At 50.9% G+C, this 26,070-nt stretch overlaps 1 protein-coding gene and 1 non-coding gene across 3 annotated transcripts in view; both read left to right on the top strand.

Annotated features, from left to right (window-relative positions):
- PRKCA (protein kinase C alpha) overlaps positions 1-21,451 on the top strand; it is a 391,533-nt gene extending 370,082 nt beyond the window's left edge. For both annotated transcript variants that reach the window (XM_036106826.2, XM_078065961.1), the window contains 3 exons: positions 1,157-1,264; positions 3,151-3,291; positions 14,830-21,451. In XM_036106826.2, coding sequence (XP_035962719.1) covers positions 1,157-1,264; positions 3,151-3,291; positions 14,830-14,994 — 414 coding nt within the window. In that variant the 3' untranslated portion in view covers positions 14,995-21,451. The remainder of the gene's footprint in view (positions 1-1,156; positions 1,265-3,150; positions 3,292-14,829) is intronic.
- On the top strand, positions 9,940-10,047 carry LOC118544887 (U6 spliceosomal RNA). The gene has a single exon (XR_004921831.1). It is a non-coding gene; the product is annotated as a U6 spliceosomal RNA (small nuclear RNA).
- Positions 21,452-26,070: the final 4,619 nt, after the last annotated feature.

Below are 26,070 nucleotides of genomic sequence, written 5' to 3'. Positions count from 1 at the left end.
ACAGAGACACCTCTTTTCCATGAGAAGGAAAATGCACCGAGATGAAACATACGGGGATTCTCTCATCTGTGATAGCCGACCCTGGTCTGCCTTTCTTATGCTGAACCCAAGGTTAGCTAAGCCTAAAGGGAACATTAAGAAATTTCCCATAAACCCACTGATCCTGTGCACTGTCCCTCCAGAGTGACAGGTAATTTGCCAGACCTCTCAGGATTAAAGACATGCTGGAGGAGAAAGCTTGAGGGACGTCCTGAGCTCACCCGTTCCTCCCGAGGATTCTAGCAGCCCCTTCTAAGACAGTTCATCTGCCTTAATAAAATACCGGTACCACTAGGCACCCTTCGGCAGGCACCTGCTGGGTACAGGACAAACTATCAGGTGTTTTGCAGACTCACCGGGGAACCCCATTTTACAAATTGGATAACTGTATCTTAAAGAGAGAGGTCACTTGCATGTGGACACCCAGCTAGGAGGTGGTGGAGCTAGAATTCTGGTCCAGATCCGCTGGACTTTTAACCATGACCGCCCACAGCACTGCCATGCCTCCCGCTCTCGCTGTGGGCAGTGTAAGCCCAGCAAAAGAGGAGAGGGGAGGGTCTAGTGGAGGCTAAGCTCCCATCACGGGCACCATGCACGTGCCAGGCTCTCTACAGAGCAGCTCCCTGGTGGGTCAGAAGGGCCCAGGTGTGGATTTCTGGACCTGGGGAAGTCCTTTTAGCCCATGTCCGGTGGCCCCAACGCCCCATGCTCAGAATCCAAAGGCACAAGCATTCTCCACCTGCCCCCACCCTGCACACAGAGCCATCTGTAAGCTAACTTGATCATAATTAAATTTTTTAACACATAATTACAAAATTAATGGATTAATTATAATTTATTTGCAAAGCATTAAAAGCATTACTCAAAAACATTTTCCCTAAAGATTGTTTTGGGTTGCCCAGGGCAGGATAATTAAAGAGACAGAGGAAAAAGTGAAAAACACACAACCACCAACCTAATGAAAGATAATCAAATAAACCAGCAACTTCAGTGAGCTAACTCTGCCGCCGGTGGTGCGCCCAGAAGCCCGGTGTGACTTGGTGCTGACATGGGTCTCCAGGCGCCACGCTAATGAGTCACCCTGCCTGTTTTCCCGTGTCTCTCTCTTCCTGAACAGCCTCCCTTTGATGGCGAAGATGAAGACGAGCTGTTTCAGTCCATAATGGAGCATAACGTTTCTTATCCCAAATCCTTGTCCAAGGAGGCCGTTTCCATCTGCAAAGGAGTAAGTAGACCTGCATTCCTTTTAGAATCACGGACCGAGAGGGTCAACAGGGGAAATCTCTTGCCCACACTTCTGAGAGAGGTTGGCGGAGAACCCGCAAACCCACGCCACTGCTTCCAGCCATCAAGGGCTACAGCTCAGTGACATGCAGGGCATCGTAGGAAAGATGGCGGCCCAGAGAAGGGCTTCTGATCCCCAAACTGCCTGGAACTCTGGCCCAGGCAGCTAATGGCACTGTGCTTTAGTTTCTCATCCCCCTCATGAAACTGCCGTGAGTTACCAGAAATAACCGCGGGCCCTCGGAAAATATTCAGCCTCTTCCCTCGCCTGACTTGGTGGGCCTTGGGTCGTTCTTCATTCAGTTCTCTTCTTTTGAGATAGAATGTGCATGCGGAAATGGGCACGAGTCGTCAGTGTTGTAGATCAGTGAATTTTCACAAAACAAATGCACCCAGGTCATGAAAGGGAAGGTTTCCGACACCCTAGACGCCCTCTCCCTTCCTGTCCCACAGCGACTCCCCACCCCTTAGGATAAGCAGCGTCCCTGCTCGTAACTGCAGGGATTGGCCTGGTCTGTTTTGAACTTGGCACAAATGCAGTCTTGGGGCGGATGCTCCCCGGGCCTGGCTTCTTTCACCCAACATGGTGATCGCGGCATTTCTCCATATCCGTGTGTGTGTGTGTGTGTGTGTGTGCGTGCGCATGCATGTGCACTTCCGTCTTCCGTCCGCCCACGTAGCATTCCACCGTGTGATCACACCAGAGTTTATTTATTCATGCTACTGCTGGTGGCCCTTTGGGTTGTTTCCACTTTGGTTTGGGGCTGTTCCAAATAGAACTGCCCTGAAACTTCCAGGTTTTGTGTTTTGGGGAACATATGTGCTCATTTCTATGGAGGAGATACCGAGGAATAGAAATTACCGGGTCCTGACCTGGTTAGTTTTTAATCGTGAAGCTTTAGGCCACAAAATTATCGTCAGACCCAGTGGGATGGAGTGTAAGACACTCCTAACATTTTCTGGCGAGTTTGATCATGTGGGACGTGCTTATCAGGTGTCTTCCAAGGGCAACGCACTGTTTACATACATAAACAGGGAGAGCGGGGCCCTCCTGTGTTCGCCTCTATCTCCCGCAGTAGACACATGGGAATTAACTAGTCACCTGCTGGTCACGACATTTATTTTTCCAACCCATATGTCTTTTGATTAATACATTTTGGTCCGGGCAATAAATAGGCATATGATGCTTGTGATTAGCATCACGGGAGATACACACACAAGTTTTAGTGATTGCCTACCTTTTCACATACATATTTTCTGTAGACCTACAGAGTGGCTGCTCTAACACAGTGTAGGAAGACTGCTGATTAAATTCTTAGGTTTGGCTCTGGGGCCAGATTGCTTGCCTGTGTCCTTTATCATAAAAACCGCTACAAAAAGACCCATACTGTCAGCACTGTATTTGTGAGTTGGGGTCACTCTGTGCAAGCCACTGATTTCTCGGGGTGCTCCCTGGGCATCCGCGCAGTCAGGGCTCCTAGCAGAACTAGCAAAGGTGCGGAACTACCACCCAGCATTCTCTTTTTCTCCTACTTTTAGTGTGTGGGGCGGGGGAGGGGGGTCTTTTTTCCTCTTTATTGAGGTATAATTGACAAATGAAATTGCAATGTGTTTAAAATGTGCCACGTGATGGTTGGACACGAATTACATTGTGGAAGAGTCCCACAATCGAGTAGACGCGTCCGGCACCTCGCACAGTTACCTTTTTGTCTTTTGGGGGGAGAACACTGATGTTCTACTCCCTCAGCACATTTCAGTTATACGATACCATGTCGTCACCTCTGGTCCCCACACCACACATTGCACCCTCTTTCTGCTGCTCTCTAGCTGATGACCAAACACCCAGGCAAGCGGCTGGGTTGCGGGCCGGAGGGGGAGAGAGACGTGCGGGAACATGCCTTCTTCCGAAGGATCGACTGGGAGAAGCTGGAGAACAGGGAGATCCAGCCGCCCTTCAAGCCCAAAGTGGTGAGTAGGGGACGTGGCCTGCTCCTGAGCCCCGTGTTCCTGAATCCCAGAGGGGTCCTGCTCCCCCTTACTCTAGAGAGAGGAGGCCGGTGACTCCCGGCATCTGCAGGGTGGAAGAACATGGCCAGGCACCAGCCTCACCTTCAGTCTGGGGTCTGAGCCCCCGGATTTCTGCTGACTTTCAGAGTCAGCACAGACCAGGCAGGGATGGGGGGCCTGTGCCCACCAGCCAGGGGGCTGCAGAGTGCCCCCCGGAACTGAGAGAGCGTCAGGGCGCGTCGGCTGTGGGGATCGGGCTTCGTGGACTCACGTGCCTGGCGGGACTGTGATCCCTGCTCTGGGTCCTCGACGGGACGTCTCGTCGGCGTCCGGCTCTCCTGGGTTTGCTTTGCTCCTGAAGCCTAACTCGGTCTCAGCCGGCTCTTCTGCAGGCCCTGGCTGCACTTCCCGCATTGGCCGCGGCCCCTGCTGCCAGGAATGCGGGTCGGCCCCCCCCCCACCCCCGTTCTGGCTTCACCCCCTTCGTTGAGACTCCTCCCATGTGACCCGCATTTTTTCCGTTAATTTCACAAACACTATGCGCCAGGCCCTGTTCTTTATAAATTGGCTCATTTAACCCTCTCAACAACCCTGCTCAGTGGGTAAACTAAGGCACAGAGAGGCTGAGTATCTTGCCTGAAGACACGCAGCTGGTAGGTGGTGTTCTGGCCCTGGGATCTGTGTCCTTACCCCACGACACCCATCGCTCCATCTCAGTGACTGCCGTCTGCCCGGCTTCTGACTGTTGGTGGCAACCAGCGTTGGCCTTTCTTAACGTTTCTATCTCTAGAGGTAAACTCAGAGTCTTTAAGACATCGGGCTCCTCACTCACGCCACCTGCCACTTCACGGTGCTTCCCGGGGAGTCCGCTTTCCCCCCGATCCCATCTCTGGGGGCCAGTGGACCGTGCCTTCCAGCTCAGCCGCCGTCTCTGGGTGGTGCCCGTGCTGCCCCTGCCCCCAAGGCCACAGCGAGAGCAGTTCTGGCCCACGGTCTGTTTGAGAAGCACCCACACCTGTCTCCCCCAGCAGGTGCTTATGAGCAGGCAAAGGGACCCTCCCGGGGCGGCTGAGTGCCTGGCCGGTTGGCACAAGCTTTGCTCTTAGAGCAGTAACCTCCCATCAGATATGCAAATATGCTTATGTGTCCTCTACTGAAAGAATAAAACTGCTGGTGGGGAGACCAGTTCTACTCTTCCAAGGTATTCTTAGCACCAACTGAAAAAAACTAAAATGAATCAGGCCAGTTGACTCCCTCCTGAATCATCACGTGCAGCAGGACCCTTGTATGTCTGCACCCCACCTTCTCTCAGCCGGTCCCCGACTCAGGGGGTTTTCACAGGATCCTTCCCGTCAGTGTACAAAGCCTGGTTTGGAGAGGGGCTGGGGGCATGAAGGCAGTGATAACACTGCAGACAGTCTCAGAACATTCTATTAGGGATTTTCTTCTTCCCCTTTCCTATTTAGCCTTCTTAAAATATGAAAGGCACACAGTAGCCTCCCTCTTACAGCTCAGTTTCTGTAGAGGACCAGCAGTGATAACGCGCTGACCCTGCTTTAGGTGTGAAGCAAAAGACAGGACTTGTCAGTCACTTTCCAGAAAGGGACGAGATGGAACAAAGTCAACCATAGGACACCTCTCCTTCTATGTCTCCCCATCTCATCTTCCGAAGAGATTGCGTGGTCACCCGCCTTCTGTGGACACCGCGGCCCTAAATTCAGATGTAGTGGAACAAGAGGGTGACTCGGGTGCAGGGGCCCGGAATCTGACTGCGCTGTTCCCCCGGGGCCGTGGAAATCACCGGAAGCCGAGTCCTAACCGCGGCGGGCAGTTGAGCCACGAGCAGCGGCGCGTGCGTGTTTATTTATTCCTGGAGTCCTGCTGTTTGTGTTTTTAGCTGAGCAAGAGCTAGAATGAAACGAAAGAAGAGAGGGCCTCTGCCTCACAGCAGCTGCTGAACTCCAACACAGAAGCCGGAACCGCGGAGCGCGGCCGGACCGCCGAAGCTTGCGTGCAAAGGGCCTGCTTGGCAAGAGCTGTGGCCAGAGGGAAAGGAGGGATGTCCCCTGCTCACAGGGAGCCTTCCCAGGCCGGAGCCCGTGTCCCGCTGGGAGAAGCTGGAAAACGTACCCACGGGCAGCGGAGGGGACAGCAGGGGACACAACGCAGTGCCGGGGTCAGGGGCAAGCAGCCGCAGGAGTGAGCGGCAGACTTTCTGTCCCAGGGCCAAAGAGCGTCAAGGGCAGAGAGGTCGACCAGAAAGTTCTGGCCCCCTGGGAGAGCTCGGTGTCCCCCAGTGCCTCCACCACGCCGCCTGCAGAGCAGCAGAGTTTGGCCCCTAATCTGGCTGAAGGGGGCATCTCCACCACCTCCTGGACATCATTCTGTCCCCGAGGTGCCACGCTGGAGCGGAGACACCCCACGCCAGGGACAGTCTGGGCAGCGGGAGAGCACGTTTCCAACAGCGCAAAGCAGTCTCGGTCCGGCTGTGACCGAGGCCGCACGCGATACGCGGGTATCAGCGCAGCCGCCGTTCCAGGGGTTCTGTGATGTTTCCCCGCTTTCTCGGTGAAAAATGTAGCACTCTGAGCCAGGGCTAATTAAAAAGCCAAAAGAGTGGACAGATAAAAATCCAGAGCTGAGTATTGTCCCGTGGGCAGTTCTGTCGTTTCAAAGGGAGACGGAGCAATACGTCCTCGCCGTCACCTGCCTCCAGAGGCTTGGACCCGCGTGGGCGCCGAACCCCTCCCAGGGAGCACCTCCCCTCTGAGCGGAGCCCAGAGCCCTGGCTGGTGAAGCTGGTCTGCCTTGGAGAAGTTTGCTCGAGGCTTTTTCAGCAGGTGCCATGAGTCCATTTCCCTGAGATTTAGCGGATGAGAGGACCATTTCCTCCTGGTGCCCAGGAAATCAAGCCTTTGGTCCTTGTGAATGCCAGCAGGAAGGCTTCAAGCACCCCCAGCTATCTGCAGGGTGCTTCTAGAGATCACGTTTGTGCTCGTCAGCTCTGGAGTCTCCTCTTGGCTTTATTTTTCAATTTGCTTTTGGAGGTCCAATGAAAGCGGACTCCAAAATCACGAGCTTCCTTGAGAGAGTAGAGGTAAGTCCCAGAGCTTATCCAGAGGAACCAGGGTTCCCATTGTGTCCTGTCTTTTTTCTTTTTTTAATTTTCCTGCCTACCAAGTGACATCACTGAAGCTAGACCAGAGGGCCACAGAAAATGTGAAATTCCACTGCCAAAGACATTTCGTGATGCACAAATCCATCAAGAGGCTCCGCACAGAATTTTCCACCTCATGGTGATGGTGAGGTCAGGCCCTGCAGTGCAACCGCGGCCTGGATTTGGTTTGGAGTCACTCACAACGGAAAGTGGAGAGAGGAGAGTGGCCAGCGTCAGGTGTGTGGGACTGTGGCCGTCTCCCCTGATGGTGGCGAGTCTGGAGGCTCAGAGGTGCACATCCCAGACACAAGTGGCAGCCCCAAGAAGAGCCCGCAGGAAGCGAGAACCAGCCCCCAGGCAGCCCGTGGTGGGGGAGTCCAGTCCTGGCAGAGCCATGTCCCCAAAAGGCTGCCATGTGCAATTGTGAAGGGGAGGATGGTTTTCTAGAAGATGGGGCAATCACTTATGTACTGGTTGATTATGTAAAACAAAACAAAAACAAAAACAGCTGTGTTATGGTCTCCTGGAGAGGAGCTCTCTCTCTCTCTCTCTCATAACTCTCTCTGCTTTATGGAAAAAAAAGCACACAGCGAGCTGGTTTCCTTTTTCTCTCAAAGAAAACACAACAGTGGAAGAGCCTCTGTTCCACAGACCAAGGACCCTCAGCTCAGCATTTGGCTAATGTTCTGAACAACAAGCCTGAGTCTTCAAAGAGGCTTATTAATGTTCAGAAGATTCCATGTCATAAAGTACCTTTTTTTTATTATTATTATTTTTAAGGTTAAGGAAGATGTCACTCCTGAAAGGTTGATGTTCAGTTGCTGAGGGAGACATGCGAGGGGCCGAGCTGCGCCCCGCAGCATCAGGTACATAGGAGGTTTCCGTGGAAAAAGATGGCACAGCCAAGCCCACTTGACCCTGCATCTTGAGAACCCAGGGAGGGAAGGAGAGCTCATTCTTTCTGCCTTGCCTGAAAAATCAAAGGCTGAGTATGCCCTTCGAGGCACACATGAGCCTAAGACTCTGATCTAGTGTCGCTTTGAATTTTGTAGGCTTTTACCCTGATTTATTATTCATGTGAATAAAATGCCTGAGAACAGCCTTCAAGTTCCCATTCATCCTGCCCATAATAAATAACAGTTTATACAAACATCAGAAGTGGAAAGTTAATTGATTTTTTTCCTTTTTTGAATTCTATCCATTGGCACCAAAGAGCAGAATAACTAGTTCACAGGCAAACCAAAAACCTTCACGATACTTAAGTGGTTATTAGAGAGAGAGAGATTATAATCTATAAAGTTAACACCGCAAAATATATTCCTGAGTTGATAAATGAGCAGAGCACTTTGGAAATAGGCTTATCTGTCACAGGGAGCCTTTCTGGGGAAATTACTGTCCTCATTTTATCAAAAAGAGAGGGGGGAAGAAATAACTTTTATCAGGACATTGTCATCCTTGCGGCAAGAGCCAGAGAGAACAGGAACAGTGGGTACAAGTGTAGGTGCCACGGTGATGAGATTGCATGGTCAAGTTCATTTTCCCAGTCACCCCGAAATTCTTTACAGGTGTATCTCAGGGAGGCTGCGGGTTTGGTACCAGACGGCCACGACGAAGTGCATGCCACAGTAAAGCGAGGCAGTGAATTCGGGGGTGTCCCGATGCATCTAAAAGTTATGTTTACACTATCCTGTAGTCTACTAAGTGTGCACTAGCATTATATCTTAAAAAAAAAAAAAAAAAAAAACAAGGCATTTACCTTCATTTAAAAATACTTTGTTGCTAAAAAATGCTAACCATCATCTGAGCTTTTAGTGAGTTCTATTGATCACAGGTCACCCTAACAAATATAATAATGGATGTTTGAAATATTGTGAGAATTACCAAAATGTGGCCTAGAGACAGGAAGTGAGCAAATGCAGTTGGAAAAAATAGTGCCATTGGACTTGCTTGATCCCAGATTGCCACAGACTTCCGATTTATAAAAAACACAGGGTCTGTGGAGTGCAGTAAAGCAGAAGGTATTTCGCAGTGTCATTAGCTTGTCTAGAAAGTTTGATGCTGCTGTAATTATCAAAGTCAGTGCAGGGTGCCTTTTTAATTTTTGAAAAAATTTAATTTTGAAATAACATCTAATTACAGTGTTGCAGAAGAGTTGCAAAAATAACATAAAGAATTGCTACATTCGCTTCACCCAGATTCCCTAAATGTTAACATTTTAGCACGTTTGCCTAATCAGTTTTTCTCTACATGGCTGTGTGCCTGTGTGCAGACACACACACAGGCGGGGTTTCATCGTTGTTGTCGTCGTTGTTTTTGAACCAATTGAATGTAAGTTGCAAAGGTGATGCCTCTTTACACCTCCCTGTTTCGTGTGTCTTGCCTCAAACCAAGGACATCTCATGGTACTGCTCTTCTTAAGAATCACTCTGAAAAGGTCATTCTACAGAGCGGCGGCCATCCAGGTAGAAGGAGGAGGGTCCTGGAGCGCTGGTCTGAGTGCTCAGTGCCGTAGGCAGCCTTGGGCTGCAGGTAATCGTCCTCTTGGGTAGCAGGTAGGTTCATTCTCTTGGCCGTTCAGTGGTGCCAGGAACTGACAAAAGTGAGAGATTCTCAAGACTCAGGGCACTCCACCAACATGTGAACACTAACCAACCTTTGGAGACTGGAGTCTGCCACCTCATGGTGTACTCAGGTGTGATCTGTGCATTTAAACCAGCGTAAGCCAGCTTCTACTTGGTTGATGAGGGGCAAGAAGTCTGCCTATTCTTTGACAACTACTCTCCCAAATGCTCTTCTTTAAAAAAAATTAAAAAAAAAAAAGTATTTATTTATTTATTTGAGAGAGAGAGAGCACAAGCAAGGGGAGTGGGAGAGGGAGAAGCAGACTCCCCACTGAGCAGGGAGCCCGATGTGGGACTCGATCCCAGAACCCTGGGATCATGACCTGAGCCAAAGGCAGATGCTTCACCAACTGAGCCACCCAGGTGCCCCAAATGCACTTCTGCTTGAAAGAGAAATGGGAAGATATGAGACATTTAAAATAATAATCAAGATAAATAGCTCTGTCGCAAGCCTCAGGGAGCTTCAGTGGTGAGGGACAAGGTACGTGCACAGCCCATGGGCCTCACGGCGTGTGAACTGACAGGCTCCCGCTGTCTGAAGTGAAGGTCTCCAACACCGATGGTCATTACACCAACTTGTTTTGGAAAAGGAGCCTTGAATCCTCCAAAGCTGGCCATCGGTATAAAGACAGACCAAATGGAGTGCATGTTTCTATTACATAGAATACAGCCCGGGATGAGCCAGGACCGTTCCCTCCTAGACACATGGCTCTGACACCTACAAGAATCCACTTGGTTAATGTGTGGCTTGTAGCCTGAGTCTATCAACAAACCCATCAATAGAACCAGCTCGCTCTGGACCAGCACTGGCCCCTTCGGACGTGTCCCCTAGTGCTCGCTTCGGCAACACATATACTAAAATTGGAATGATCCGGAGAAGATTTAGCATGGCCCCTGCACAAGGATGACACGCAGATTCCCGAGATGTGCTCCGAGGCAAGAGATCAGTGAACAGTGTTTAATTTTGTTTGAGAAACGAAAACCTGTCTCCAGTCTCTCACCACAGGTAGTGTTGGCAGGAGGTGAAGGAGGTCCTAATCCCTTTTTAAAAAGTCATTATTAAAATACTAGCTCTGTGTGGTGAGATAGGTAAGCAAGTAAAGATGGATACAAAATGACAAGATGCTATCTCCCCCACCCCAACCACTGGTCCCGCTATTTGCTATCTCTTCTGTAAGCTTCTGGAAAGCTGTGAGCATGTGTGATCAGACCCACAGCAAGGTTGTAGCATGTGTTCCATAGTTCACCTTGCACCTTTCACCCGGCAATATATCTGGGAGACGTTTCCACGTGAGACCATGTGGGTCTGTGGCATCCTTTACATGGGCCATTTTGATTCTAAAGTTCCCAGGACCGGCACTGACTCTTTTCCAAATACTCTCCTCTGTCCGTTCTTATTCTCCAGACTTTCTGTACCAAAATGCACTGGCTGCAGTGGGCATCCAGGCCTTCGGTGAGCACATTTCCAGATCCTTGAGTGACTAAGTGGGCAAACTAACCCCATTTTGTAACCCTAAGCGTGTGCTCCTGCTTGTGTTGGGTCATGCACGGAAGACCGTTCCCTAAGCATGCTGATCTTAGAAAGGGCTGCTGCCTGGGGCCTCAGGCCCCTCACTGGATGGTCCCATGGTGTGGACATGACCTCCCAAGAGGCTCAAAGCAGAATATTCCCGTTCATTTCTGCTGCTGGTTATTGAGCTAAATGAAGTCAGTGCACAACCGCGAGTCAGAAAGCCATGCACAGATGTCAGCAGGGTTCCTACTAACACTGCACTAGGACCACCACACAGTGGGACTGAAATACGGGGTCCCCTGAGATGAAGCAGGTCCTGCTACATCTGGCGATAGCCAGAGACATTTCCCATCTCTATAAGTTTCCTTTCTCCTTCATCTTGCAACACGCCTTTACTCTCACTTGGTTCCACGCTCTGCCTGCTCCTCTGGGTTTGGTTTGGTTTTGCTTTGTAATGGCAATGTTTTCGAGCTACTCATACTCACCCTAATTCCCATACCAGTGACCATGGGGTTATATTCTACATGACTGAGACACCAAGGTAAAGGACAGGATTGAGACCAACACATGTATTGTGCATTCTCGGTGGCCTCTCCCAGGTAAGAATCATGAGAAGCCGACTTGCGCGGGGCAGGCTGTCTCTCCCCCACAGCCCTTAGACAGGGTGTGCAGGGTGGTGAGTGGACCGTGTGCTGCCCAGGGCCCTGGATGGGGAGCGCTGTGATCCCAAAGTCCACCTGGAGTCTGCATCTTCCTATGTTTTGTCCCATCTTTACCATGCCTGATTTCTCCTAGGTTCATTTTATTAATTGATGAGTTTACCAAATGGGTAGGAATGTCAAAACAACAAAGGACGTATGTCCCAAATCCAGAGCTAAGTAAGGCAGGTAGATTATTAATAGTGTTCATTCATCCCTCACATGTTAATCCCATGCCTTTTACGTGCTGGGTATGCGTTGTGCCTTAGGTCATATCATGCCTGATCGTTTAGAAGGGATTGCACACATTCTCAGTCCTTTGATCCCCACAATAGCCTTGGAAGTTGGACGTTCACATCCCCATTTTATCTTTACAAAGAGGTGCAGTGAGTTTCCAAAGGCTGTACCCTGGACTTTTGACCTCTGATGGGTCCTTCTCCCCACTGTACCTCCCATTTTCCCTCGGGTGTCTGCTCTCAGGGAGTACCAGAGGAACTTTCTGTGCTTACACACTGGCCCAGCCAGGTTTGGGCTGCCCCCTGCTGCCCTCCTCTCTTCCATCTTTGTCCCACACCAGTTATGTGGTGCTTTGCATCCCAGATGGCAAAAGCCTCCCTTGGTGACAGGTGTGGGTGGCCTTTGGATGTGAAGAAAGTGTATGCCCCGCCAAGGGGTTTTGCTCTCAAGTAGCAAATGCTGCCTGCAGCTGCAGGTGGCCTAGAGCTCTGAGGCCATGGCCAACCCAAGCCTGCCTGTTGTCCCACACTGCGGTGGAGGCTGCCCTCCTGGTGGCCATGGTAATAACCTTCTTGAATCATCCCGGAGGGAGGTTGAGAGGATGTCTGGAGTCTGGCCAGCCTCATTCTTCACCCCCACTATCGCTCACTCACTCACTCACTCACAGGTACCACCTGGTGCCCCCTGAACCCTTCAGTCTCTGTGTCTCTTCTTGTTCCCTCTCACATCCAAGATGGCGCCCGAGTCCCACTGCCCACAAGACGATTATTATGAGTAAGGTTGGCCCACAGACAGCAGGAAGAATCTTTTCTATGTTTAAAATATAACAGCTTATTGAAAGCTTTATCTTGTCCCTTCACTTCAGTGAATCGGTTTTAAGAAAGGCTTTCCTTTGCTGGAATGTGATTTTTCTCTCCTTAGGATCAGGGAACATTCCAGAGCAAGTTAGAGTGGGAAGGAAAAGGAAGAGGTTTCTGGTAGTGAGCAATTCTGAGACCAGCAGTCCTCCTCCCGTGCGGTGTGACCGGCTTGGACTGACCTGGTCTCTGCGAGCCCCCTTAGTCTGGGCCGGCAGCCCGCACAGCACAAGGCCTGAAGCAGCGAGGGTTTCTGCCCCGTGTGTTAACCACATTTAGCTTCACAAGCTGTGGCAGCCTTTAAGAGTAACCCTCCCCAAGACAGCAGTTTTAGAATTTCATGTCCTCGAGCATCCATCCCCATCCCCAGGCTTCTCGGTGCTGATATATATGTGGTCCCCTTTTTAGATCTCAGGGACTCTTCTAGTTTTTTGTTGATTTATTTGGCAGTTAAGCCATGGCTTTTGGAACTTCCCATTAGAAGATGATCTGTGAATGCCCTAAAGATGGTACCCAAAGAAAAGGTCAGATCTGTGCCAGAACAGTTCAACAAATCTAGGGTTAGATGGTTGGAGACACATTTTGCCTTGGCTCATCTTCCTCTTCCTTTTAGAGACTTCGCCTTTTACTTTTCCCAGAAGTTCCTTCTTGCTCATCTTTGCATGTTTAGTGAATAGCAAAAGAAATGCAAATGATCTCTTTCTAAGGGAGCAAATGTCCCAGCCTCTGGGAGCACCTACAGTGCACTTGAAGTGCACTTGAAATCTTCCAGGCTCTGGGCATTGATTAACCAAGTTCCCAAAGGACATCCTCCTCAAATACAACTGCACCATCTCACTTGCGGGAGGCAGGGCCCGCATGACGAGCAGGGCCAATAGGATGGCCTCCATAGAGAGGCTGTCAGGGCCCCATACAATCCCCTGGTATGGACTCTCCCCGATTAGGAGTGGGTGGTCGCTCATGAAAATGAAGGCACCCCCAGAAAGGGAAGCTGTCAGTTATGAAAGACCTTACTTTTGAACTCACCACGTGCCTTAGGAGTAGGGTGGGAAAAGCCTAGTGAAGCTAGATTCTCAAGGAAACCTTCTAGAAGATGGGAAAGATGTAAAAGAGGAAGTGGGAATACGGTCTGTGAGACTAAACTGGCCTTACAAAAATAACAGCAATCCTTGTGCTCTCACTGCATGCTGGGGTCTATGCGAAACACTGCGCCCTTAACCCTCATAGCAGCCCAGGGAGGGGGCATGGGTCTTTTGCCCCTTTTACACTCGAGGGAGTGGGATGGACCCCCCCACCCCCCTTTACAGTGTACCTAGAGCTATCCTCTGTTAAAGATCCAGGGATGCCTGGGTAGTATAAAGTTGTGCTAACTCGGAATTGGTTCATGTCACCCTATGATACCAGCAGGTAGAAGGGTGATCATTTGCAACATGTAGAATACCATGTGATTTGTATCACCAGTGCAACCCCAGCATTCCCTGTCTCAGAGTCATGTGGGGTCCTGGGGACTTCAACATGCCACAGCCCTCCTGAGCGGCTGAGAAAGTGAGGACACCCCTTCCCCCCGATTTGGGGCCAGGCTCCCAAGCGGTGCTGTGCATGCTGCCCTGTTTCTCAGAGCCTCTAACAGGGCAGCTCTGCCTGCAGCCCTGTCTGTTGAGTGCCCCGGTGGACCCAGAGGAGAGGACTATCTAAGACAGATTGGAGACTGCTCTCCCTTGCTCAGGGCACCCAAGCAAAACCCCTCCAGCCTGAGACCACCTGTGAGGGAACTCCGTATCGACCTGCCAGTGACCAGATAGATCTAGATATGCTGAAGCCCAGCCGGGCCCCAGGGTGAATGTCCCAACCTTACCACCACCCCTACTTCAATATTGGTACCCAAAGGAAGATTAGAGACTGAGGTTTTTAGAACTTTCCAGTTGCAAGAATAACACAGCTTTTACTTTATTACAATTATGGTTGCAAAGAACCACATGTGGGACAGAAATCTCAACCTCTTGGTTCAGAGGTCGCTGTCTGCATTCGCACCCAACATCCTGGCCTTTCAACATGGACTGTGACTGGTGGCCCCGTGAGTGTGGCATCATGCCCGTAGCCCGCTTGCTCTGTGAAGTGGAAGTGACATAAAACAGGCTGTGTCCTTGCTGCTGCCTTTACTATCAGCAGTGCCTTTCCACGGAGGGGTTCGGTTCCAAGGGCAATTGAGGGTTTACAACCGAGTGACTTTGCGTTATTGTTTGCTGTGGCTGGCTTTGGAATCCAGTAGGTGTGCAGATTCTCCAGAATTCTTCCTGCCTCGACCAGTCCCAATTCCCCCGGGCCACGCTCTTCCCTGCAGAGCCCTCTCAGAGAGCTGCCCCTTGTGCTTTGCAATAATTACTAACCTTTCCTTCTTTTTCTCTCTTCTCCGCAGTGTGGCAAAGGCGCAGAAAACTTTGACAAGTTCTTCACGCGAGGGCAGCCTGTCTTAACACCACCTGATCAGCTGGTCATTGCTAACATAGACCAGTCTGATTTCGAGGGGTTCTCGTATGTCAACCCCCAATTTGTGCACCCCATCTTGCAGAGTGCAGTATGAAACTCACCACTGAGAACCAACGCCTCCCCAGCCCCCAGCCCCCCAATAGTGGGAAGTGATCCTTAACCCTAAAATTTTAAGGCCATGGCCTTTTCTCTTGTTCCAGCTGGGGGGGCCTGAAAATTTTAGGGTTATTAGTCCAAATGTGAGTAACTGTTCAGGGTCTCTCTCTTACAACCAAGAACATTATCTTAGTGGAAGATGGTATAATGTACAGTGTCCAGTTTAATTATGTAGAAGTCATATCTGCCTGTAGGTTAACCCTTCCTAGGAAGCAAACAAATTCTTCCCCCTTTTTGGTACGATTTGATATATTTTCCTTATCCCTCTGTCAATTTCCACCATTGGGATCCCCCAACCAGAGATGTTAAAATGAACCTGACCCGGGGCCAGTGACTCTCCCTGTGAGACATCTTTGGAACAAAAGAACGGGGTGCCCAGTATGTGAGCCAGGTGGGGGGTGGGGGAGGCTTTGAAATACCCGCTGCTTCTGTTCTCTGCCTCAGTGGAAAGAGTCCCTAGAATTCAAGAGGCCGAGATGAATCATGTCCCCACCAGTGAGTCATTTGCAAGCTCACTGTTACCAGACGTTGACAGCCTTAACCCAGTCACGGTCCAGTGATTACTGGTCTTCAAAAAGAGAGCGAACCTCAGATGAACGTTGGGTGAACCTGTCAACTCCCCTATTTGGTTGATAATTATCTTAATACTTGCATTTCTTTTTAAGAGGCCAAATCTTCTAAGGACTTTGCTAAATGAGCATGTGAAATCATTTCAGATCAAGGATAAACCAGTGTGTATGTATGTTCATTTTAATCTCTGGGAGATTATTCTGTGATCCAGGGTGCCATCAGCAATCATGCCACTACTCACGAGTGTTGTTAGCCAACCCCCACCCTCCAACCAATATTTTGCTACCTACTTCCTCAGAAGCTGAAGTGTACGCCCCATCCCCTTTTGTACTTATTTATTTACTAGGCTGCGGTGTTGTTCATGAGAGTACGGTGTACAGTAACTTAACAGAGTGTTAACTATAGCATAAGTCTCCATTGACCGATTTTCTTCCCATGTCCAGCCCTTGACATCCGCTAAGGGATGAAAACCAATACAGTTTGGGTCCCCATTTCCAGTTCATGTTGAATGACACACCTGAAGCTGTAGAATCAGGAAAACCTGGATGCACATCAGCTCAAAGATGTTTTATTGCTAGAAGGATTTTAATATGTTTTGCAAATGCATCATGCAATGAATTTTGCATGTTTATAATAAACCTTAATAACAAGTGAATCTATATTATTGATATAATCGTATCAAGTATAAAGAGAGTATTATAATAATTTTATAAGACACAATTGTGCTATATTTGTGAAGGCTCTTGTTTCTAATCTGCTTTTATGATTAAGCTTTTGCTTAATTCCTTGCTGCGTGCTTCCTCTCCCCTCACCCCCACCCCCGGGGTACCCTGCACATTGGCACTGTATCGGATATATTAATTTTTTTATCGTAGATCTAATTTTGAAATGAATGGCTATTTTACATGATCAGTTAGGCTTATATATATATAAATATATATATAAATATTTGATTCTACCTGCAAACAAAAGTTTTTGTTTTCGGGGATTATTTCTGAGATGACACTCACTCTCTCCTAGCTCCTCAGCACCATTTTCCACTCCTGTGCCACTCTTCCTCTTGGGGACATCAGGAAGTGTTTGACTCCAGTCTACCTAGTATGTTTGTGTAGGTGTGATGTTGTCACAGCCCCTGGGCTGGACTTTGGTTTTTCCTTTTCAGCCTTGTTACTGTTAGTGACTCGGGGTGGGAGGGACAGGAAGACGCCCTTCCTGCTATGTGTGTGCAAACACACCAGAAGCACACTGTCCACCTTGCTGCCCCCGGAACGACTCGCCCTTTGCTCCAGCACATACAGACTTCGTGAGACAACCGTCCAGTCCAGCAGCCCCCCTGGGCACAGCCATCCCCTGGCACTATCCGCAGACTCTTTAGAAGCTGCAGATCTTCTTCCACCTGTTGCTAGAACCAGCCTTTCCAGTCTTGTGAGGAGCGCCTCCGTGGTGAGACACCGTGCTGACGCAAGTTCCTCGATGAAGCCAGCCTCCTACGATAGAAAAAACACCCAACATGGAAGTAGTTATCAGGTCTTATGGGGCCGCTCTATTTCCCCTTGTGCCCCAAATGCGTCTCCCAGCTACGCGCCTCCTCATTTTTACTCTCTGGCTGTTTGCCTGAAATTCATGTAACACACAACCACAGAAGGGTCTTTGAGTTTGAGAGGCCTGGTCTGCCCTGGGAACCCTTGATTAGGGGAAGAGATGGGGTAGTCAGTGGGTCAGCCCCAAAAAGAGCAACTTCCTCTGCATTCTTTTATGGGCTGTAGTTGTCAGAACCCAGAAAGGGCCCCAGCACACCCAGGGCCACAGTCCTGCTGGTCAGTAGAAAAGGGACCAGTTTATGGAATTAGCCTAAGAAACAAAACAGACGGTCACCCTGCCCCTGGATGGAGCAGCAGCAGGACGGAACCCCCCCTCCCGCCCCCCCCCCGCCCCGCCACCCACAGCAAGCCCCAGGCAGTGAGGAAAACCTCAGAAAAGAACACATGGGGGGTTCCGGACCGTTGGTTCCCGAGCCCCATGCCACCTGCTTATTTCTGAGCCAGCCGCAGTCTCAGGCTTTCCCTCACCCAGCCAACACATTTCCAAATTATTCATAATTCTCCAGGAAACATATTCAGTGTCTCAGCTGGCTTGTATTCTTTCAGAATGTGTGGCAGAGTTTTAAAAGAAAATCTCTTGGCTGTGGGGCCCTGTGCTCAGCCTGAGGGACAGCAGGCTTGAGGCCAAACTTGGGGGGAAGACAGTAAACCTCAGGACCTGCTGAAGTATCACCGTGATGTGCCCTGTTTGGTGCATGGCTTTGTACCGGATTCAGATAAAGGCTAATGTTGTAAAGGTCTGAGCAGCCCAAGATGGTTATTTCTGAAAGAATAAACAGTGTAGGTGACCATGACCAACTGTTAGGCCAGCTTACAAAAGCAGCGATCTATACAGTTCTCTGGTGCAGTCCCACTTCGTGGGCATTGTGTGAAAACCACAGGGAAGCTGTCAGCTGGAACGAGGAGGACACCTGAACTCTTGAAGTTCAGCCCCCAAGTGCTGCCCATATCACTGGGGCCTGTGGAGGTCCAGGACCCAGGCAGCATCTAGCACAGTCTGCTTCTCTGCCAGACTCTGTGGCCCGAGACTCTGAAGGGCCATTCACGTTGGCTTGCATTCTTTTTTCCCTTGGATTGTGGGGGCTACTCAGCAGCAGAACTTGGCTCTGAGGCTGCAGGCCAATGGGTTGGCAGCCCCTCTCTTGGCATCTTGTCTAAAGAGGCTAGATGCTCAGTTTCGATGGAAGTATCTAGAGTGTGCAGCCAGGTATAGCCCTCAGAGGTTAATGGGCAGTTCACTAAAGGCAGGAACTAATTCAAAAGGCAGTGGTTGCTTTTCACATCTGCTTCTCTTTGATCCCCACGACCTGGTGCCAGTGAATGCAGAGTCTCCGTCTGTCTTGTCTTATGAGATGTGTCAGGCTTTCTTATGAGGAATGTTGGCCGAAAATCAGAGCATTTAGGGCACTTCGGAAACTTGACCTGAGATGGTCGGTTGAAAGGTGATGAAAGAACACAGTTGAGACAACCAGCCAAGGGTTGTGGAGCACCTCTCTGAGCTGCAATCCTCAGCAGAGCGAGCTGATGAGCTGACGTACTTGCTGGAACGAGGGTGTAGACCCAAGAGAGCTACCCATTGGTGTTCAGAGAGGGGAGAGGTCAGTGGAGGCTGAGGTCCATAAGGCATTTAAAGAAGAGCAGGGATTGAGTGTATCCGGAAGGATGCTTGCAGGAGGAGGAAGGTAGGAGGGTGTGGAAGGAAGGAGAGGGCACCTCGGGAAGGAAGCTACTGCCATTTCCAGTGGCTTTGCGTCGTTGGTTGTTGGTGCATTTGATATCCACCTCCTGCTGGTCCCTGAGAGCAAGTTTGTTGCCAGGAACACAGTCTAGTCCTCCTCAAAAAGCATCCCGTGAAGGCCAACCGCATCCTCAGCGGCCACTGGAAGCCCCCCTGCCCCTGCCTGCCTTGAGGTGGCTCACAGTTCTCTGGGCAGAGCCAAACCATCCAGCACGCACCGGAAGTCGGTAAGTTCCCACCCGCCTTCCTCTGTGGCTTCCTGCCGGGAACGATGGCGGCCGGGGACAGATAGAGAAGTGGCAGAAGGAACTAACACTCCAGTCCCCACCTGATTGCCCTTAGTGGGAGAAGTCTGGGTTTTTGCAGGGATTCATTTTCTCAGGACTGAAGAGGGAGAGAAAGTGAGAGTCTGATATTTTTAAATGCCTCAGAAAGGCAACACCAACTGACAGTCACTTTCTCACTCTGGTCTTACGAAGTCACCTATTTCTTGTGTGTGCGTATCACACCATTTCCTGTCTCTTTAAGCCCAGCAAGGGCAGGAGTGCCTGGTCCCCCACTGCGCACACTAGTCATCATCAGGAAGGAGACGCTGACCCGGGGACCCAAAGGATGATGGTCGTTAAGAGAGGAGCAGCGAGGCCAAGACAGTTCCAGTGAAGGAAAAGGGCACTCTGGTTCTTACTGACCACACGCTAAAGTGACAAGTGGGAAACTATTTTTTAAAACCTTTTCCTTGAGTTGCTTGGGTTACATCTTATGGAATATACCAGACTGTAAACATGTCTGTCATTTCCCATTTGGGCTGATGAGACAAAATCTAGGGAATGCTGTATATTTCTGCTGCGGAAGATACAGAAACTTGGGGAAGGTTACCTGAGTTATAGTGAGTGAAGGCATCTAGAAATGGTGTCAACCACAATCCTGTTCATTTTCTAATGTCAGGGACTCTCTGGGAGGGTTAAAATCATGTATGACTAGGGCCCCTGTGCCTCTGATCTGCGTGATCAGGTGTCAGTTGATAATTGTGTAGGTCAAACTCAGTCATCAAACAGCCTTACAATGACCCTACACTAAGGCCCATAAGTTCCAAAGACCTTTTTTTAAACCTTAAGGAAGAAATTAGTTAATTCCAATAGAACAACAGTATACTGGGCTATTTGTACTTTTTTATAGAGAACTTTAATAACTCAATTCTTTTTTTAAAATAAATCTACTGACAATTTGATAAGACTCCAATTCCATGGAGCCTGTAGGAGGACTCAGCTGGGGTCAGCTAGAGCGCCCCTGACCTGCACTCCCACTGCAGGATTTCCCCATGCCAGTGGTATATGAAGTCCACATCAGAACGGCTGGAAATTCAGGTGGAACGTGTTGGCAGACTGATGCCCTCCATGTTTTTGAGGCACACTGGGGACAACCGTCTAAGGTCTGGAAGCTTTTGGACCATAGGAAAGATAGCTTTATTTTCCCCTTCCAGATGCAGCCCTAGGATAGCATTCCCCTGGGGTCCCTGGGATCCCTTTCCTTGCTCTGTGAGGCTCTGTGACCACCTTTTGGCTTGGGAGGCATGGCACTTCCTCAGCTCTGTCTCCAGTCCCCACAGGTCCCCCAAGGCTCACACTCAGTGAAAATTCAGAGGTGCCCTGTAAGGATTTTGTCCACTGGGCAATTCAGATATGCTTCAATATCCCCAAGAAAGAAGAGGCAGCAGCAAACACTCCCAAGGGCATCTGTCTCCAAATTCTCTCTTATGTGAGTAGACAGAACCCTACTTTTCAGAAACTGTCAAGTCTATAAGAACCTTTTTTTTTTTCTAAAATAAGACAAAAGGTGGCTTTGCATTTTCTGATTAAATAACTGTGTCTTTGTCTCCTCTGCTTAACTTTAGGAGTATTTATTCCTGTGATTGTTCATAGATTTTTGTTGATATTCTTCCTGGAAGAATGGGATTCTTAAGGGGATCAGTGGACTATTCAAAATCATCCATGAAGGAAGTTATTCTTTTGAGTCTAAATGGTCTAAAAATTCACCTCCTATCCCTTCTATCAGGGTCTTTCAGAATATCTTTTCTAGATGGTCAGAGACATTTGAATTCGTTGCTTTTGCCCCATGAAAGAGAGAGAGAGAGAAAGTGTGTGTGTGTGTGTGTGTGTGTGTGTGTGTGTGTGTGTGTGTGAAGGACATGTCATGTTTAAATCATTCATTGGAAAACATCATATAAGATCCCAAATCTGTACGGAGGAGGAAGATGAAGAGATGGAGGTTGAGGTTTTTCCTTCTGTATAATCACCTTCTGACAAAATGTAGAGGCCATTCAACTGTCCAGTAACATTTGGTTTAAAGCAGGCAAGATGGATGTATACATTACTGCGCTGCTTTCCTCAATTTGTATAACCTCTGATCTTTGTTTGCATGATATGCTTTGTTAGATACATTAATTGTAGTTTGGAAGCAAGTGTGTACGAATAAACATAATGATCATCCCTCGGTGTCCTCGGTCTCGTTTGCTTGGTCTCTTTGTGGCATCGCAATTATTCAGCAGCCGTGCCACCAGCATTCCACTCGGGATCTTCTGTCCACGCATGCCTCTCCGTTTAAGTTCACGCTGGTTTTTCTTAAAATGCTTTGTGCTTTGATTTGAAATCCCAGCAGTTACCGGGATAAAGGAGCCTCAGCTCAATCCCTCGTTCCTGTATCAGCCCGTGACAGAGCACCTGCTGGGGGCCGGGAGGTGGGCACAGGTGCCAGGAATGTGCTGGAGAAGGGGAGCGGAACACCCGGGGCGGGGCTGCCTGCCGGGAGCTTCCGTTCTTCGCTCCCAAACGGTAGGGGACACAGCAACTGATGAGGACGCTGTCCATCCTGTTGGCCACGCTGTGCACCCGGCTCCGGGGCTGCCACTGCTCCTGGCATCAACAGCCTTCAGCCTGGATTTATTTTATTCATAGGCGAAAAATTGGGGGTAATTTTTAAATGTGAAACAGGTAGGGAACATTCCAAAACATCCAGAGTCTTAACACTCAACACTCTTAGCCTCAAAAAAAAGTAAAAGCTCGGACGCCTGGGTGGCTCAGTTGGTTAAGCATCAAACTCTTGATTTTGGCTCAGGTCATGATCTCCCAGTGGTGAGATCGAGCCCCGCATCAGGCTCTGTGCTCAGCAGGGAGTCTGCTTGAGATTCTCTCCCTCTCCCTCGGCCCCTCCCCCTGCTCGCTCGCTCTCTCTCTCCCCTTCCCCCTTTAAAATAAATAAATATCCACAATAGCCAAAATATGGAAAGAACCCAGATGACCATCAACAGAAAAATGGATAAAGAAGAGGGGGTGTGTACACACACACACACACACACACACACACACACACACACACTGGAGTATTACTCAGCCATCAAAAAGAATGAAACCTTGCCGATTGCAACAACGTGGATGAAACCAGAGGGTATTATGCTGAGTGAAATAAGTCAGAGAGACAAATATGTAATTTCACTCATGTGGAGTTTAAGAAACAAAACAGATGAACATAGGGGAAGGGAAGGAGAAATAAGACGAAATCAGAGAGGCAAACCATAAGAGACTCTTAATCATAGAAACAAACTGAGGGTTGCTGGAGGGGAGGGGGATGGGGGGATGGGGTAACTGGCGGATGGGCACTAAGGAGGGCACCTGATGTGATGAGCACTGGGTGTTATATGCGACTGATGAATCACTGAATTCTACCTCTGACACTAATACACTATATGTTAATTAATTGATTTTAAAAATGAAACAAAAAAAGATGTTAGTTGAAAAATAAATAGATCTTAAAAAAAAAGAAACAGCCAGTAACAATAATCCTACCTCTAAATGCTGAGGGTCAGCCTTGGCAAAGTTCGCCTTTGCTTGCTTCCTCGCCTTCTTTTGGGGGGCTGCTCTCCCTGCAGGCTCAGGGCTTTGTCCCACGGCTGCCTCTCTGTCCCCTCCCAGCGTATCCACACTTGCCTGTCCTGCGTTCTCTTTCCTCAAGGCCTTGCTCCCAGCCCACTGAGTGGGGTCCCCAGCACTCGTGTCCACTGGATTAAGGTCCCGACCCCGGCCTGCCGTGCTCTCACCTGAACCTCCAGAAGTTAAGGGGCTTTCGGCTGCCAGTGGGAGCACTGGTGGGACAATTACTGAGGAAGAACGAGGGGTCCTCGGTGGCTGGCCCCTGGGCTGGCTTTGAACTTCCCTCTGGGCTGGTCACTTTTACACATCTCTGCGGCTCCTGCCTCGGGCGCACATTGCCTAGAACGGCAGGAGGCAGAAGGGCAGCCCTCAGCCCCCACTCTCCCCACCCCTGCCCCCCGGGGCTGGTTCAGCTTTCCCGCGTCTGGTTCCGCGCTGCGTTTTCTTGCCTTGCCTTGACCGCGACGCGGAATGGTGCCCGCTGGGTCGTCCTGCACCGAGCAGCATCCTCAGCAGCAGCCAGGGACCCGCAGGGTGCGAGCAGCCCCTCGTGATGTACCCGGCGGGGCGACCCCAGAGGCCCCGCGGGATCGAGGAGGAGGCCGAGGGGACGGCCTGAGCGAGCACCAGGCAGACCCGGCAGGACTGGATAACCCGCCCCGGAGGGTTGCTGCTCCCCTGCCTCTCCCCCCGCCCCGCCCCCCGCCCCTGACCCTTGGGACACAGCTGAGCCTCCGGCTGGGCTCGTGCCCGATCCTGGCCGCCCCTGCGAGTCAGGCCCCATTTGCGTCCACCTGCCCCGCACCCCGGCCTCTCACCCGCCCTGCACCCCTGCCCCCCGCACCCTGCGCCCCCGTGCATCTGGCTTTGGAGAGGCAACCTAGGGGGCCCTCTGCAGCCACGCTGCCTGGCGTCCCCCGGCGAGCAGGGTGAGTGACCTGGGCCTCCCGGTGCCTCCGTTTCCCCACCTGCATAAGGAAATAAGAGCGCCTACGCCAGGGGGCCCGGAGAGGAGTGAGTCCGAGTGAAGCGTTAGAGCGCCCCACGAAGGAAGTGTGAGCGCTCGGAGGGAGACCACAGCCCTGGGATCTGCTGAGACCCCGCCCGGGGTGGTCAAAAGGCAGGAGAAGGGCCTTGGGGCTGTTCTCTCTTCCAGTCCTTTTTGAGAAAGGGGCCGTGTGTCAGCGGATGAGGGGATTCCCGTGGGAAGAGAAGTATGGAGCCAGCTTCGGAGTCCGGGCACAGGGCTGACTGCCGGCGTGTGGGTCCCCCCGGCAGGCCTCGCGGGGCTGCTCTGTAAATAGGAACCGAGTATTCGGGGAGCGGAGCAGCTGAGCCGCGGAGGAGGGGGACGGGGGAGGAGGGAGATTGGGGGGCCTGCCAGGGCTCAGCTGCGGCCCCCACGGGTACAACGGTGCCCCCTGGCTGCGGCCCAGCCACCTGCCCCCCGACCCCGAGTCGCTTTGCCGGGCGAGAAGTCAAGGCCCCTGGAGTCCGAGCTCAGGCGACAGCGCGAGACGGCGCCCCGGTGGCCCTGAGCTCCGCGCCTGGCCCCAAGCTGCTGCGCCGTGAGCGTCTGTTGAAGGAGTGAGAGTCCGTGTCTGACACGTGGAGGAATTCAAGCCTGGGCCCCTCCGGCTGGTAGAGACTCCTCTCTCTCTGTCCCGGCCCTGAAATTCTGGGCAGTGCCCCCCGGTGTGGGCGTGGGAGGGCTTTCTCAGTGTTGTGTTAAGTGGGAGCTCTCTGAGGGGCAGGCCGGTGGCTAGGACACGATGTAGGGAACGATGTAGGGAACGTAGGGAACGTAGGGAACGCGGGGTCAGGCCTGGAATAGGCACCTCAGCCATAGAATCCCAGCTTCAGCAAGACCTGCCAGGTCCATCCTTCTGCACCTGCGCCTCCCCCACGCACCACACACTTACACCCACCCTCTTGGGTCCAAGCCCCTGCCGAGGGCTCACCCTGACTCCGGCAGGAGCCTCCTGTCCACTGCCTCACTCAGCCTCTCCTGTCTGCCCCCTCCCTGCAGGCAGAGTGAAGCCCTATGCTGCCACAACTTTTCTTCAAACACTCCAAGGACATCCCATTGCCCCTGAGAAAGACCAAGCCCCCTAACATGGCTGTGAAGCCCTGGGCAAACTCCCCACCCCTAACATCATCTTCCCCCATCTGGCCCCACATTCTCTTGACTCTCTGGCCTTCCTTCAATTCCTCAAATGTGCTGTGATGTTTCCAACCACAGGGCCTTTGCACCTGCTGTGCCCTCTGCCTGAAACATCCTTCTCCAAGCCTAGTTAATGCCACCTTACCCTGAATTATTCATTCTTGCAGAAGCCTTCTCTTTCCTCCCAGGCTGGCGCATCCTCCTCCCAACCCCTCATACACCTGCTTAGTACCTACATCCCTTCTTTGCTGTACTTACCGTGCTGCCATTTTACACTTCCTTGTGGGAATACTTGATTGCCAGCCTTACCAGTTTCCTTTTTGAAATCGGGTGTCATGCTGGGTTATGCTTGCATTTGCCCTTCCAGGGAGTAATATAGTGTGTAGCCCAGAGTGAGAGGTCAAAACCAGTCCTCCATCCACTACAACCCTCACCATCCCATGTCTATACCTGCTCACTTATCTCCAACCCATCAGCAAGTCTTGTCGGGTCTACTGGATAGCCATGGTTCTCCAGGGCGAGGGCGCCGTTTTGCAATATCCAAAGTCATTTTTGGTTGTCACAACTGGAGAGAGGTGCTACTGGCATCTAGAAAGTAAAGGTCAAAGGCCAGGAATGCTGCGATGCACGAGACAGCACCCCCCCCAACAGAGAAAGATCAGCCCAAAATGTCAGTGGCGCTGCTACTGAAAGCCCTGTTCTAAAACGTACTCAATCCTCTCCCTTTGCTCCATGTGCACCACCCTCTCTGCCCATCTCCTTGAGTTCACCCTCGATCCCCCATGACCTTCTCTGCACAGCCGTCAGTGTGACCTGGTCCCAGCAAATACCTTCCCTGGTTCAAGCCCTCCAGTGGCTTCCCATCACCCTTAACATAAAACCCAAACCTTCCCACGACCTAGCGGCCTCACGCAATGTGGCTCAAGGCACACCGGCTGGATGCTTAGGAGGTGAGCTCGGAAAAGTGCCGGCCTGTTTATCAGTCTGTGTGTGTGCCCTGTCCCATGTAAGCTCCGGG

This window comes from Halichoerus grypus, chromosome 2 (genome assembly GCF_964656455.1).
Source record: "Halichoerus grypus chromosome 2, mHalGry1.hap1.1, whole genome shotgun sequence".
NCBI lineage: Eukaryota > Metazoa > Chordata > Mammalia > Carnivora > Phocidae > Halichoerus > Halichoerus grypus.
Note: the sequence above shows the minus strand (reverse complement) of the source record. Positions and strands in the feature narration are given on the sequence as shown.